Genomic DNA, 16,016 nt, shown 5'->3' with positions numbered 1-16,016 from the left:
ACACTTCGAAACAAAAAGATAAGGCCGCACATGAGCAGTGACGAGAAAAAGTAAAACAAGCACATCATGTGGCATTATGTCTGCATGGGTTGGATGAGCATGCTGAAACTTACCTTACCCCACTAACCCTTAAAGTAAGATGGCTTGATCACTCTCTTGCAAGCAGTATTGTGCATTGAGACAAATAGGCCCATAGTGATGTCAGGTTATATACATATCTTGTACCATTGGCAGAGCTGCTGAGACCATTGCTTATATAGGTGGCCGGGACAGTGTGGCCGACTTTTTTTGTTATTGTTTTTTTTCTTCTTCTTTTTACGACTCACTGACTCACAAATACCCCATATCGCACGGAAGAGAAGGAAAGTGCAAGGCAGGGCTATGTTTGTCCAGTCCTTTCTTCACACTGTGTTAAAGAAAAGATGAACAATCCAAGAGCTGCCTTAAAGCATTTGCATCTGTGACTGCGTAGCTTATGGGCGCTTGAACAAGTATTATACAGATTAATAGCGGAGACTGACGTGATGCTTTTGCAACTTTTGAGCTAACTTGGGAAGCCTGACCAAGCTGACAGGTCTGACTGATTGCCCTGCCAGATCAGACTGGGCTTTCAGTGTGAGTGGCACAATGTGCTGCCTGGTTGATGTGTCGTGAAACTGGCATTTTCAGGGGGAGCTGAATGACTCCAAGGATGTGCTGGACTTCTTGATGGAACAGCCAAACATCATGCCTCGGCTGAACCAGCGAGTTCTTGCACCAGGCACCAACTTCCTGGATCTCACTGGGCGAGTTGGTCAGTTCAGGCTTTTACTACTTGCATCCCGCTGTTAGTGGTGTCTTGGTCTTACTCAATAGATCACCTGACCAGTCATTTACCATGTTTGCCCAGCTCTGACTCCCTTCCGAATCTAACATGCATACAGTTTTTGGGAGTTGAAAGCAAGAAAATAATTTGCACCCGAAAGTAGCATGCACCCATCTTTATCACAAAGAAAAAGCAGCATGCCTACAATTTTTGCTATCTGAAAAGAAAACATGTAACCTTCAAAATTTTCATGGGAATTTATTCACACGCACTTTGAGACATCTCATTAACATTTCCTATGAACAACAGCATGTCCTCCATGCAATTCATTGCAGTTGATATTCCGCATTCCTTGGACCACTCCATAATCATTCACAATGGGTTTGGGGCCCACGCCTCAACTAACCATATCACTACATTGTCTTATTATGCACACAGCTCTTCTTAATGCCAAGAACATGTGACAATGCTGGTAAAATAACTTCTATCTTGAATGACTTTTCTCAATTGAATAGGTGTGTCCATGCATCATCATAGCTAATGTACATTGGACATTGTAGAAACTTGTAGTGCTGCCATCTCTTGATGACACTGGCAATGGCACTGGATGTGATGATAAATTGTCAACATGTCACAAGTTCTGCTTCGGTTGTGTATCGAACTGTAATGTGTAGGCAGTTTGTGGGCTTGCTTTGTTGGAATCAAATAGGGTAATGGCTCTACAGAGAAGCCATAGTGTAAAACACAGCAGGTGTGGAGCAAACAAACAAAAAACGCCAGTGGGCTTTTAAGCAAGCATTGTGAACTGCGGACTGTATTTTCTTCATTCATGCTGGTACCTTTCTAGAAATTAATGTTCTGAACAGATCAACTTATGCATTCATGTCGGTCTTTAACTGAATTGGTTTCTAACTGAATTCACATGACAGTGTTTTGAGGGGCTTCAAGTTAAACTGTACACTAATACTCTGCAGGACTTGCAAACCAAAACTGCTAAAAAGTAAATGGAAAGAGAATACTGCAGTGCAGGTGGCAATGGCACTTTATTGTAGATACTACGTAGCATACTCCATACCGTGATCCACACCTGCCAGCATGCTAAAACGTTGTTTTCTCAACTACACCCGTAAAAAAAGTTGGTCAGTTTCTTAAAGCATCTTTAGACCCACACAGCAAGAGTTTGCTTTCAACAGCAACATCCGCAAGAAGGTTACCTACAGCATCGCCTGTACAGACAGATCTCCGAATGTTGTCAGTGTTGCGTAGCACATCCGTTAATGTAAGCACAGGCACAGCACCATCTTTGGTGTCGTCCTTGTCCAAGGTGGCCGCCAGCAGTGTTGGTGTGAGGCAGTGCCTGCTCACACATCCCGTCTCATACGATGACCCATGTGAGACCAGGAACCCAACAACGGATGATGCATTAGAAGTTTTGTATGCACACGTGTAAACAGAAAGCTCTGAACTGAATGTGGAAACACATGATTAGACACGATCTGCATGCCGTCCGGTGGCTGATCGGTTCGATCTTTGCACATACCTTCACACTTTTCATACGCGCTGGGACAATATTCACGGGCGATCACCTTCGCGAGACTCAGCTAACTGTGTGAGGCTTGGCACAGTGCCAAAAACACAGTCAGTCGTATATGCAAAAGCACGCAATGCTGATTCTGGCAAGTCACAGGAAATCTCATGAAAGTGAAACTGTCTCTGAAAGTGATCACCCAGGCTGCCATTGAGTGATGTGAAGATGGGAAAGGGAAATGAATGATGAGAGGGGAGCAAATACGACAGAAGTACGAATACAGTCGAAGCTTGCTTCATGCAAAGGGGCACTCTTCCCCTCTTGACGGAGGGGATGGGGCTGTGAGGGCCAGACCGGTGGCTGGCAGCGTTTCTCACGCATTTGCCGTTGGCATCGCAATTTAGTGCGGGTCGTAGTATGAGACAGGATGTGTTGTCTCGTGTCACATAATCGAGGTCTTCATTGCATTGTTTCTGTAAGAAGTTCGCCAGGACTGCACTAATCTGCCATGGAACCCAGGACATCACAAATTTGGGACATGCATACCCGGGTTTTCGCTGTACCTGTCCCTACAGAAAGGAAACAGAACAATAGCTGCTTGTATTCACTGCAATATAAAGAAATGATAACAGCGTTGAGAATTTATTGAATGAAATCATGGTTTTTAATAAGTGCAATGACACACTTCTGGTAAAACTGCAGTGCACAAATGACAAAGGGCACAAGCAGCTTACAAGCAAGCGCTGTTTTGAATCTCAGGCGAACAAGTAGAATGCCGAACCTGCCAGGAGGCACTACCCATATCCTTCGTCATTCGTGCGTGCTGCAGTTTTACCACAAATAATTACCAACTCGTTCAGCTCTCAGTTCTTTCCCAAAGACACATGTGAAAAGTGGCCTTTTGCATGTCTGGTATTTTGCACGTTATAAGTATGAGCTTCGACAGTGTAACTGTGCAAAACCTGTGATACTTTATATGATGTTTCATCGAAACTGTTTTCTGTCACAGCTCTTGGGTACACAAAAGTGCCTGCAGTTTAAGAGGATTTTAAGAGGACTTTGCTCTTTAAGAGGACTTTGAGTGTTCATTTTAGTGCCTCATAATGGCAGGAGTTGTAAAGGAACTCTTACCTTGCAACAAGGATGCCAAGTGGTCTTTAGGAAACGAGCTGTTCCCTACACTTGAAACGTGTCTCTACAGTTGATAGCACTGAAGCAGCCACGTGCCTATCATTCATGCATACATTACTTGATTGCTGGCAGATTTCTTGCTTCATATTATTGTCACGTTGCTATAGCACTGACAGCAAATGACAAAATAAAAAATTGATGAGAACAAAGCCATGTAAAAAAGAATATATGAAACGCATTACTAAAAAATCCAGCTGGTTTGTACACTGCAAATAGAGAAGCTTGGTGTATGAATCACAAACCACGAACACCTGCAAATGACACCTATGCCTACTGGCATTTCTCCTCTATGTAGCCAGTTGCCTCATCACAGGATTGGAATGCACTGATTAGCAAGCTCCAGAGGGACGTAGTCTCATGTCCATACATGGGCATTGCGCATAGGCAGTGCAGCAAGACAAGTGTGGTACCCAGCCTCTGCATGCCAAAGTCTTTTTCTAAGTATTTGTTTTCTTTTGATGAAACTTGCAAATGTGCCATTTTTAATTTTTCTTGCACATTTTGTCGTTTTACATTACTTCCATGCCTCCTGACTTTCCAACTGTTGTGCTCATGATTTCTGAGGCTCCATCCACTTGCTGCCTCTACTTAGGCAAAAAAGTTGCAGTTTCGCGTGAAAGGCAAATCAATTGCGGTAGCAAATTAGTGAACAGCTGTATGAAGCAAGGATAGTATAGCTTTATCGGCCGTATAAACTCGTAAGCATTCGCTTACTAACTGAGTTAGCAAGCATGGTGTCACCCACGCACAGGCAAAAAGAAAAACATAGGGCCCAAGAACTGGCGGAGCGACACCACGTCCCTGTCCCGACTTGGGCGTCGCCTACGGTCTCGGCCCGAGGAGCTCCCTGCATGGAATCTCTAACGGCTTAAAACTCCTCAGGACCTCACTGAAGTTCTTGACTGACTGACTCCATGAGCGTGGACACTTGCTGTCAAAACACTAGCATGAGTAAGAGCGGCAGCAGTAGTGCTCATATTAACCTTTGTGCTGCCTCTCCCTTCAACATTAACTAAGCGATGAGAACACAGCGCAAACGAAGCAATGAGCCCTTGGCGCACCTAGACTCAGTACTCAACGCAGATTGCTTTGAAGTTAGGGCTTTTGCCGCCATGCTCAACTGCACTATACGCAGCCGCTACCGGAGTAGAAACACCCCCACTGCTGCTAAGAAAGAAAGAGGAGCAGACCAGGAATCTTCGTCTGAGAAAAGGGCCAAACTTTTCCATCCTTATGGCAACATATAAAGCAAACAGCTTTTTTCTGAACAGATTCTCTGTTTTATTCATAGTGGTAATTGTGTAGGAGTCACATACCAGGTGATCATTTCTGGGTATTACAGAGCTTTTAAAAATCACCTGTGGCCAATAACGTAATTCCATTAATTGAGCTGGAATACTCAAAGAAGTGGACATTGCTCACACAAGAATCCGAAACACATATTAACCTAATTAACAAGAATTATCTAATTAATTCCGGAAATAATCATATTATGGCACATATTGCAATTTATGAATTCTAGCCAGCGATATTGCAAGGTGTATCCACTTAGAATTAATTTTTGGGACGACATCAATTTCACGGTATTCATTGCCAAAGCATGCGATGAAATACCTGGGCATTCCAGTTAATATTGTGCTTCAATGCATGAAAAAGCATTTGGTTAAAAAAGTCGCAGTTTTGCCCAAAAGGCGAAGCATCGATTGCGATATCAAATTAGTGGACAGCTTCACAAAGTAAGGATAGTAGTTTTATCGGCCGTACAAACTTGTAAAGTTAGGCATACTAACTAAATTAACAAGCATGGCGTCATGCGCGCTCAAGCAAACATGAACACATCTCACTCGAGGACCGCGGAAACTCGCTGTCAGAACACTGGAGTGAGAAAGTGCGGCAGCAGCAGTGAGCAAATTTATCTTTGTGCTGCGTCGCATCAATGCAAACTAAGCCAAGAAAACACAGTGTGCGGGGAACTCTGTCCTTGTCGCAGATAGCTTTCAAGATACAGCAGCCCGGGCGGCCGTGCACTGCCGTAGCTGAGCCACGATTGCTGGCTCATCCTTGCATGCTTTCACTCGCACATACAGCATATGGTGCACGGCGACAATTTTATCGCCCTTGGACTTCATACGGAACCTCACGGTGACAGCAACGCTGACAGCAGAAATGCACCTGGAGTGTCCATGTAATTGCTATCACAGTGAAATGTAGGTGGAGAGTCCTTAGCTGGCACTTGTGTGCTGCGTACATATAAATAAAATTCGTTATTCACTTGTTAAATAATGTCTATGCCCGCTTTGCATTACGTTACGTAAATACTGAGTGCTCTGTTTGTTGTTTAATATTGCAGTTGTAGGGCTGACCCCTGACGACTTTGCATCGCTTTCACCACCAGACATGGGAGCCACATTTGCTTCGCAGGTTCTGTACGTACTGCCCAAAGGTGAGGCTCCTTCACACTTAAAAAAGCCAGCTGTTTTTCTTGTACAAGAGCTGTATTCACCTCTTAACTGGTTTGGCAATGTCTGGGTAGCCATCTGTCATAGCACGTTGCGCAGCTTTCCTTAAAATAAAAATGCTGCTGTCTCACAAGGTAATCACCGCACATTACATACACCTGTGAGCAAAAGTATGTGGACCAGAGGCTTGCTGAAGAAACTGATTTTATCAGTAATTCAGACAAAATTGACGTGGGCGCTGGAAAGTTTACTCTGCCAAATTTGTAGTGCAGCCTTCAATGTCAAGTTCTATTCATCGGTGTAAAAGAAAATCGACTTTATCGTGAAATCTGTTGTCTATATTTTGGCTCAGGAGGAGTACATGTATACTATTGAAGAAACATGGATATGATGAATCATTGGGTATAGTAAAGTAAATACAGTTGAACCTCAATAATTCGAACTCAAAGGGGCCCGAAAATTTGTTCTAATGAAAAGAAAGCTTGAGTTAAAGGAAGCTAATTGAATGGAGCACTTACCTGCAGCAGTGCATGTGCACTGAGCTAACACATGAGTGGGAAGTTCCACAAGATTTATGCACACGTATTTTTAAATTACAGTCACACCCGCCGCGGTTGCTCAGTGGCTATGGCGTTAAGCTGCTAAGCATGAGGTTGCGGGATCGAATGCCGGCCACGGTAGCTGCATTTCGATGGGGTCGAAATGCGAAAACACCCGTGTACTTAGATTTAAGTGCACGTTAAGGAACCCCAGGTGGTCAAAATTTCCAAAGTCCTCCACTACAGTGTGCCTCATAATCATAAAGTAGTTTTGGCACGTAAAACCCCATAATTAAAGAAAATACAGTCAACGTTCTATTTTTTCGGACTCCATAGGAGCTGCAAAAATGTCTGAAAAATCGGGCAGTCTGAAAAAATGAACGCGCATCTTTTACTACCCCCAAGGGCTCAAATCACCACAGGCACGTCCAAAATAGCTCTAAAGGCCTGCCAGTACAATTATCAGGCGTATCGGTGCGCATATTGTGACAGGAGACGGCGGGTGCATGCATGTTAAAGGAAACGTACCATGTCCCATGACAATTGCCCCTTTTAACTCGGCGTTCGTGTTGTCCACTTCTCTACTCTTGTGTCCTGTCTGCATGCCTCACCCCCCTTTTTGCATAATGACTAAATTTTGGTATGCTTCACTGCATAACAGTGCTGTATTGGGACGACGCTGACTTTCGAGAACCGGCATTATGCAATGGCGCCATACTTTCCGCACTCCGAAACCATTGGCGAGGATTACAAAGATGGAGTCAGTGCCATTGCTTACAACAGCGAATTGTTTCAATGAAAAACGCGGTACCAAACAGCAAGAAGTTAGGTAACGAACGTTGAAGTAGCTAGGCCTAGCGTTGCCGTGTTGTGGCTACGGCTGCCAGCGGATCTGCTGGTCGGAGGCGCCACCGCATGATTTGGTGCGCTGTTGAGGGCATTGTCAGAGTGCAGTATGTTAGAATTAATCGTTCCAAATGCTTGCGCGTTCGAATTATCGGGCGTTTTTGCCCATTGGAATACACATAACTTTGACAAGACCACAGCATCAGTTCAAATAAATTGAAAGTTTGAATTAACGAGATTTGGCTGTATGAAATTTGGTTGGTCATGCTTTATTTCAGTGGAGTATTCTCCAACTTTAATGAAATTGAGAATGCTAGATTCGACACGGTATCGGTTATAGGGCAGCAAATGTTTGTTTGCACGTGCCTCAATATATAAATTCTGGTAACAAAGATGTCAAAGGCAGTCACCAACTTAATTTAGGACAACTGATTTTTGGAACTTGCATGATTTCTGTGGCACCGTCACCTACGCTCTAGTATTAATACACAGTGAAATCCAGAGAAATTGGAATCTCTTCATTCGAATCGATGGATAATTCGAACTGCTCTGTCGGTACCGACAATGTCCTATGTACTTAAGTAGGGAAAACTCTTGTGAATTCAAACACCAAAAAACTTTGCAATAGTTTTTCAAACAAACAAAGTTGGGGCTAACACTCCCATGAACCACTTTAAGACAAACTAGAGCCAAAAGTGAACGCTCAGTGTGTCACTAGCACTGTAATGTCACATGCTGTAAAAATTACTAGGAAAGGCCCATGGGGAGCCGAGACTGAACTGAAGCAAGCAGAGCTTCATGGCAGCATGGCATGTGCTGCTGTGAAACCACACTTGATGAAATTCGCATCCATCAAGAACTGTAATTCGACCGGGCACTATATTTAAAGGGGCTCTCCTTAGAACTCTGTTTTACTTAAATATTATTTGACTTTCCAGTCCTCTTGGAGTGTGGATTAATGATATTTTACTGTATAACGGCAATAACCAAAATGTCAAATATCGCACGGTGTTTCAGGCATGAACCGTGTGTGCAATGTCACAAGCATGCTGTCCAAGAACCAAGTTGCTGTCATGTCAACTGGCACGAAACCACAGCTTTAGTTGACAATAGCCGATAAGCCTAGCGGCCTAAGCAGTGAGGCCAGAAGAGTGGCTGGCGACAGAGCATCAGGATATCCGACTCAATCCGGAATGTTTGACCGTGCAGCAGCGACCATTCTTGATCGCAATTTAAAAGTTTGATCCAGATCAGGCTTGATTGATATCCAAAGTGTGCTTGTTGCACGGATATTATGACGACCGAAAGCCAAAGTGATTCAAACCTCCACTTTTTTGCTCTTGCAACACAACTCGTGGAGTCAAGTGGCGCACAGTACGAACTGCAGTTTTTTTGTTTCTTTTTTAACGAATGGGCTACCTAATCACGCGTCTGTGCTAAAGCACGCAACTGCTTGCAGCTTTCTACTACTGAAATGTTACCTGCACGCTGTCCAACAAACACAAGAAAGCACAGCATGTGTCGCACACGCAATCCACCATGAACACAGGTCATTACTCAAAGCACGTCGAAGTAGTGCTACAGCAATATCCTCCTCGTCACGAGCAAACTGTTTGTGACTGAGCTACAAGGTGAAGCAACAATGCTACCACGAATTAAAGCAAGCATTCCGACTTATTTGTTTCTGCAGACGCCAGTTATCCGTGCCTGCCCGCTTTCCTTTTCATACCATTTACCTGGGAAGCTGTTAAAATTGAGAAGCGGCGGCAGGCCCGCGGTGTTTTTATCACTATTATGGCATTTCACCATGCCGCAATACCGGGATCCTTGGCTGCCATACTGTCGAGCCATCGCTAAACAAAAGCAATGCGAGGAGCAATTTTATGATCACGGGCATTGTGAGTGCTGCACGGTGTCGGCGACCTTATAAATGGTGACGTGGCTCTCCGCTTGGGGAAGGCGTGGCACTGGTCTGTCAGCAGACTTTAGGTTGGGAGCCCTATAGGCAATTGAGCGTAAGATCAGACCTACAGCCTAGACTGACAGCTGTTGTAGCAGTGTACAGATCCTAGTGCAGTCCCCTCTGTGTCCGCAAAGTCTGCCGGCAGCGTATGCATATTTATGTTCGCACTTGTAGGGCATTATCAGTAATTGAGCGTGAGATCAGACATATGGCTTTATGCAGACCTTGCAGCACATTTATATCTTAATTAAAGATGTTTTGAGATCACTTCAAATCATAACTGAAAGGAATCACAGCTTCTGTGTGCTCTGTAAAACTACTTCACATTTTGGTGAAGAAAATGGTCCAAGGTGCCTACGCTATGCTGTGCAGCAAGGCAATGTTGTGTTGTGCTCATTTTAATCTTCAATGACTGTAAAGCTTACAATGTGCAGACCACGTAACGAAATCAAGTAATCGGAACGCCGTTCATGCCTCCTCGCATATTTTGCTCTCAAAATGCCTGAAGACCGGACAAGGTACTACCCGCTGACTGCCTGGGTGGTGGGAGACTTTGAGACACCGGAGGGGCGGCACCTGCTGCGCAGTGCCATGGAACATCTGGTGAGTTTGTGCACATGTATGTATGTTCATATAGAATACAAATGACCTTTATTATTTTTCAAATGTTATAGTTGTAAGGTGTGTTATGTGTTTCTAGCACAGTACACATTGAGCCATAAGATATGTTTGACCTGTTGCATTTGTTTAGTTACGTTTCTTCTTTGGTACAGTACAGGTGCCAAGTAGAACAGCTGTATAATGCATCTTTTCTTTTCAGTGCTCTGGTTCCCATTTAAAGCCTGGGACTATTGTAAAGTAGGCCAGTTTTATTTGTAAGCTGGATTTGCATGCACAAAAGTGCACGAAATAACTGCATCGACGTGCATTCATGCTTTTAGTTTGTTTAAAAACAGTGAGGCAAATATTAGATTCATTGGATTTGCCTGAGGAGTTGAGGAAATTTTTGTTGTGTGTACATGTTGGTTATTGCTTGCATCAGTGTTCAGCTATATTTAGGTACTCGCACCTGCACCTAGTGCCCTTCAAAGGACTTCAAGGTTCTTTCAGTCATTGTATATCTGTAGTCCCAATACCTACTGCACATTTCACAAATGAAGTGGTACTTACCGAACATGTTCATGTGTTAGCTGTGTTGTATGCCACCTATGTGCTTCTGCATGCAGCGCCAAGTTTGATCAGTTCTGTCTCGCTGCCTTGCTTTCAGCACTGTTCCAACTCCTAGGTCAGTGAACAGAGGCTTCATAATAATAATAATATTTGGGGTTTTACGTGCCAAAACCACTTTCTGATTATGAGGCATGCCGTAGTGGAGGACTCCGGAAATCTTGACCACCTGGGGTTCTTTAACGTGCACCTAAATCTAAGCACACGGGTGTTTTCGCATTTCGCCCCCATCGAAATGCGGCCGCCGTGGCCGGGATTCGATCCCGCGACCTCGTGCTCAGCAGCCCAACAACAGAGGCTTCATGTCTTGATAAATGTGTTGCCGTCCTCCTTCAGTCTTGTCAATCAGCACTGCTTGCTCAATATGTACATGTCTCGGTTCTCGTTAGTTTTTATATGAGCTTGATTCTAACGAGCACTAGTTTTGACACATGCCTGGTCAGCACACTTGAAGAAAACTAGAGTGCTGTAGTCGAACCTTGACATCTCGGAGTTGCAGTATCATTTAGGCACTTCAGAACCTTCAATTTCATAGCATTCCTGCTTTTTAAATTATTTTTTAACCTGAGATATATATTTATCGTTAACCATTTGCCCACAAAAGTACGCTGCAGCTGATCTCCATCCCTCCATACGAAAATTTTTCTCACATCTTACGGGAGCATAGAAAGCAGTTGTTGCATTGAATCAGCAGTAAACAATAAGCATGCTGCATTGCTGCAATCAAGCAGCACGCTGCAAACATCCAACGAGTTGATGTAGTGACTGGTGAATATTCAGGCACACATGCACACTTCGAAGTCGATTGAGTGAGTGAGTGAATGATAATTGGCTAGTTTTGGAGACATGGAGACTGAGAAGCAATCAGGTTTTTCTGTTCAAATGGTAAGACTACACCAGGGTCACAATTTCAAAAAAATGTTTGCAAAAGCCTTATTTACAAATTATGATATGGTTGGTATATGATATGATTTTAGAAGAGTTTTGGGTTGTCTAATAGTGACATACTAGTACATTATGAAATACCCTGACACACAAAACACACGAAACTGTCCATTTAGGCGACCAGATGTAACGATTATCTGGTGACTAATCAGGATATCTTAGAGGTGACAAAAGATAAATTGAGCAATTGGGTAATTCACACATGATGCTAGCTAGTGACCAACTAGGGTGCAAGATCCAACGTTAAGGTCACTATGATGCCTGCGACGTCGCCAATTTGTCCATGGCTCAGAATGGGGATGTTGCGTTATGCAGATCAGATGTTTATATGTTGAAGCACACAACATTGCACTCAACATTAGTGATTGCAGGGGCCTTGAATTAGAAAACAGTATCTTTCCTCAACTTCCTCAGCCTCCTTGGTCAGTAGATTGGATTATCAGCCCTCTTACCACCCACATTACATTTCACCATTGATGCATCAATACATCATGTCACCCACCACTCGGCCTGGGTTGGCTCCACTGTGTTGAACTTTGGCAGCACACCTATGGGGAGCTGTGCGAGGCTCTCAATAGGGTGTGCCGTGAAGAAGTAGAAGACAATTGAGGGCATCAAAAAATCAGGCTGCCAGAAAAATGATAGACAACAATGTCGATTTTACTTTTGTGTCAGCTTGCGGTGTGCATGCTGTTTTGAACTTGCACCTGTCAATTTTAATATGTGCACATTAGAATCAAGGTAATACAGAGCTCTGCATGAAAACTTTCACTTAGTTTGCTCCATATTACTAGGTGGTGGAATCTACGCTGTTTGCAGCCCTCTGAAGTTAGCCGTGTCTCACCTCTTGCCCTTTTCTCATCCTTTGTGCTTCTCGTCTAAGGCTTGCATGATGTGTCATGTTTGTTTCAGGCAGCCATGGAAGACCCTTTGTTTGACGTAAGCATGGCTGAATCCTTCTGTGGCTTTTTCCTTCTGTTTCGGGTGCTAACACAGCCAGACAACATTGTTTGCTTGTTCTTTATCCGTGAACTATTGGTTGGCTTCCAGAAAAACAAAAATGTTACGGAGTCTCACTTTAGCACAAAATATGGCACATCAAGTGCATTGCGGTGCCTGGTGCAATAACACAATGAACCTATTTATTCATTATCATGTCACTGATAAAAAACGGGAATACTGTTGCTTGGCAGTGCTGCTTATGATTTTAGTCGTGCCTGCTATGACTTGCATGCATGTGTGGTCGTCATTCCTGCATGCCCTGCTATTTGTGCATGTTGTAAGGTTGCCCCTGAACAAAAGTCAGACTAAGTCATAGTAGTGTTAATTCTACTTACTGCCAAAAAAAATATTTTGTCACCGCATGAGCTTCTTTCATTTTCAGAAATAAATTATTATTGCCAAGAAGCCATAAGGAGAGATCTATTCTCCCATTTGACATGTAACCGTGCAGTGTTTTCTGTTATAGCATAATGTCTAAAGCATCATATCTAATGTCGTTTACTCAAAGAAAATTTAAATGTAGAAACAAATTGTGCTTTTTCATGCTGTTGCATGAATGAAAGTATTGGCGTCGGCCATGTGTAGGATATGACAGCTCAGTTTTCTGCATTAAAACATCATTTTTGATTGCTCTTAACATTCTCATTGCACTTCATATTCTTCACATTCGCTTTGACTTTTCTTTTTGCTCACATCTAGTGTTGCACGTGTCTACGTCACTGCTTTGCATGGCACACCCTCGTTCCTTTTCAGGTTTTAACACCCCAAGCTGATTTGTAAAACTTAACGTCATATGCTATAGCATCCTGAAAGGTGACCCAGTCAAGAAACCTTTTTGTTATGGCAATAGTTTTCGAGCACATAGATCATAGAATGAACAGAGTTGCATATGCACTCAGTGCTGCGTGAGCTTTTGTGCAGAGGTTCAAGAATAGCGCTAATGTGGACTCCACCACCATCATCAGAAGAGCAAAAGGACTTTAATTGGCTGGTGTCATTAAAAGTAATTGCTAAACCAATCAACACCTGCAAAATAGCAAATGCATGTATGGCCAGCTAGCACCATAGTTTTGAGAAAAACAAGTTGTACATACATTTAAAACAATCTTGAAAGTGATTTTTCTACACACCTGTATTTCTCTTATTGTCAAAACCTTGCCTTTTGTCTGAAGTACATGTGAAGCGTAAAGCTTGTGTTTAAGGTTTATTCAATAACATGTGCGTCTTTGTGCAGTTCTCGCAATTGTGCTGCACATGCCTGCCAAAATGTTTCCCAGTCGATGTTTAATCAGTAGACTGCATTACTTGTTAGCTCTAATTTGCTAAACTTGTTATGCATTGTTTGGCTGATTACGGATCAACTAACTGTTATTCATTCTTTTCTCATATATAATGCCCTACAGAGCCATTGGGGTATCTAATAGATAACTATGCTTTGTTGGAAAATCACCTTAAGGGGGAACATGGCATTCGGAGTTGGCTTTCTTATTTTTAAGGTACTTTTTTTAAAAGTCATGCGCTCTGTGCAATGAGGAAACTTTTTATTTGCAGTTTACATTTACTAAAAGAGCAGAGATTAATTAGTTTTTAGCTATGTTAAACTTACGCACTTATTAAACTTATAAATGATGAACTTAATTGAGTAGAAAAATTAACATTTGGTTTTTTATTGGACAGGTATATGGTTTATCGTACGGAAGCTCTGCAGGTTTTTGTTCCCGCAAAATCAATGTGAATTCTAACTCACAGTGCTGTACAGCTGTTCAGGTGCCTAAGTTAAATTAATAAATAACAGAAAACCAACACACTAAGTAATGGCTTACGAAAATATTCTGAATGTTGAACAAATATCTTACTAAATACTTTCTTTTACTATTGTTATTGTGTTTCTGACAAAACTGTCAAACCAACTAGCCCATCAGCTTGTGCTCAGTAAATTCTGACAAAACAATGTGTTTTCTTTCAACGTCAGGACAGCACCAATGACATGCGCTTCGGCGTTGTTTTCAACCCTGGTGAATCGAGCACCGCGAACGGCCCATCTGCAAATAAGGTTATTTGGACGGCGCTAGAGTCACTGCCAGCAATGGAGGCCATTGGGTTCCTGCGAAAACTGCTCTCGGAGAAGAACTACGCTGAGTTTGCTGCTGGCCGGAAAGAGGCTTATGAATTCCTTTCACCCGTGAGTCATTTGTTGTCATTGGTTGGAATCTTTTCCCTCTTTTTAAACTTGAAACACTTCTTCACACTACTGCAAGCTGTTTAAAAAAGCAAATTCACAGCTCAACAAAAGCCATGTAATATTCGGATATGGTTGCAAGGAATTTTGTGAAGGTGATTTTAAATCCGTTAAATTTCATTTGCAGTCTAGTGAAAATTGGTTGCCAACCAACACATCGTTGCTGTGTTTTCTGCTCAACAGCCCCCCAGCTGCTGTAGTTTTATACCCTTGCCTAGATACTGTCAAGCTGCCGTATAACGAACATGGGTATGACAAGTTATTAGATGTAATGAAATAAATTTTAAATGTTTCTCGCCAGTATCAGTGTGCAGTGAACATATGATTATAACCACTATCAGATATAGCAGAAGTATTTTAGTGCCAGATGCAACTTTGTTTAACGAGTTTCAACTGTACAACCCAAACTGCCGAGCACCGAGCTGTCACCCATGCGCATTCAGTGCTCCGTGTGCACAATGTGGAGTGTGCTCAATTTTGCTTCAAAGGCAAAAATGCTGGTAGCATTTTTTTTTTCTGCACAGTGTTGTCACAAACGAAATTAAGAAAAGAAAAACTGCCTCAAAAACAAGGACTTGTGCGTCATGCTCGTAGCCATACATGGTGACAAGAGCAAATACAGTCGACTTCCAATAATTGAACCCCAACGGGATCATAGAAATTGATCTAATTATCCTGTGGGTCAATTTAAAAGAGATTCAGAAAAAAAAAGAAGTGGCCAATGATTGCGCTTCTTGGTAATGCGATCTTTGAGCGCAGCTGCTGCCTTGTTTCAACAACAGGGAACCACATACAGAACACGCAGTGCCAAACGGAGGCAGTTCTGCGTTTCGGATTGGGTAGCACACACCACGATCCGCCGCTCTCGAGCCGGCGCTCTGGCGACGCACCATTACGCCATCTTATAGTGGGCCACCGCTGCAGAGAGAGGGGGGCAGGAGATTAGCAATTATTATTTAATGTTTCTTCTGAGGTGGGATGAGGAAACAGGTGGAGAACAGGGGTATTGAATAGAAGTCTCACACTCGTTCGCTAACAGACAGGCCTCAATGTGGCCACACAATGTTGGGGTGGAAAGTAGAAGTGAGGGGACGAAACACTATAACTGTTTTTCAAGTCACCGCAAAGGCACTGATCCAGTTAAGGGGAGGTATAGGGCAAGAGTGAAGGCGGGAGAAGGACAGCCAGGCACAAGTGCTGCCAGAGGCGACAAATGCCACTGAGGAACGCGCCCCGCAAACGGGGAAGCAAGAGACACTGCTGAGAGCAGTA

The 16,016-nt window shown here is 43.1% G+C and overlaps 1 protein-coding gene across 6 annotated transcripts in view; it reads left to right on the top strand.

The window, feature by feature from the left end:
• Uggt (UDP-glucose-glycoprotein glucosyltransferase) overlaps positions 1-16,016 on the top strand; it is a 218,079-nt gene that overhangs the window by 145,884 nt on the left and 56,179 nt on the right. For 4 of the 6 annotated variants that reach the window (XM_075682277.1, XM_075682276.1, XM_075682273.1 and 1 more), the window contains exons 19-23: positions 670-793; positions 5,875-5,967; positions 9,840-9,934; positions 12,416-12,442; positions 14,478-14,687. In XM_075682277.1, the coding sequence (XP_075538392.1) occupies positions 670-793; positions 5,875-5,967; positions 9,840-9,934; positions 12,416-12,442; positions 14,478-14,687 (549 nt within the window). The remainder of the gene's footprint in view (positions 1-669; positions 794-5,874; positions 5,968-9,839; positions 9,935-12,415; positions 12,443-14,477; positions 14,688-16,016) is intronic. The other 2 variants (XM_075682275.1, XM_075682274.1) reach the window with 1 other exon arrangement.

The sequence above is a fragment of the Dermacentor variabilis genome, chromosome 2 (assembly GCF_050947875.1).
Source record: "Dermacentor variabilis isolate Ectoservices chromosome 2, ASM5094787v1, whole genome shotgun sequence".
Classification (NCBI taxonomy): domain Eukaryota; kingdom Metazoa; phylum Arthropoda; class Arachnida; order Ixodida; family Ixodidae; genus Dermacentor; species Dermacentor variabilis.
This window is presented reverse-complemented; position numbering and strand designations above follow the sequence as displayed.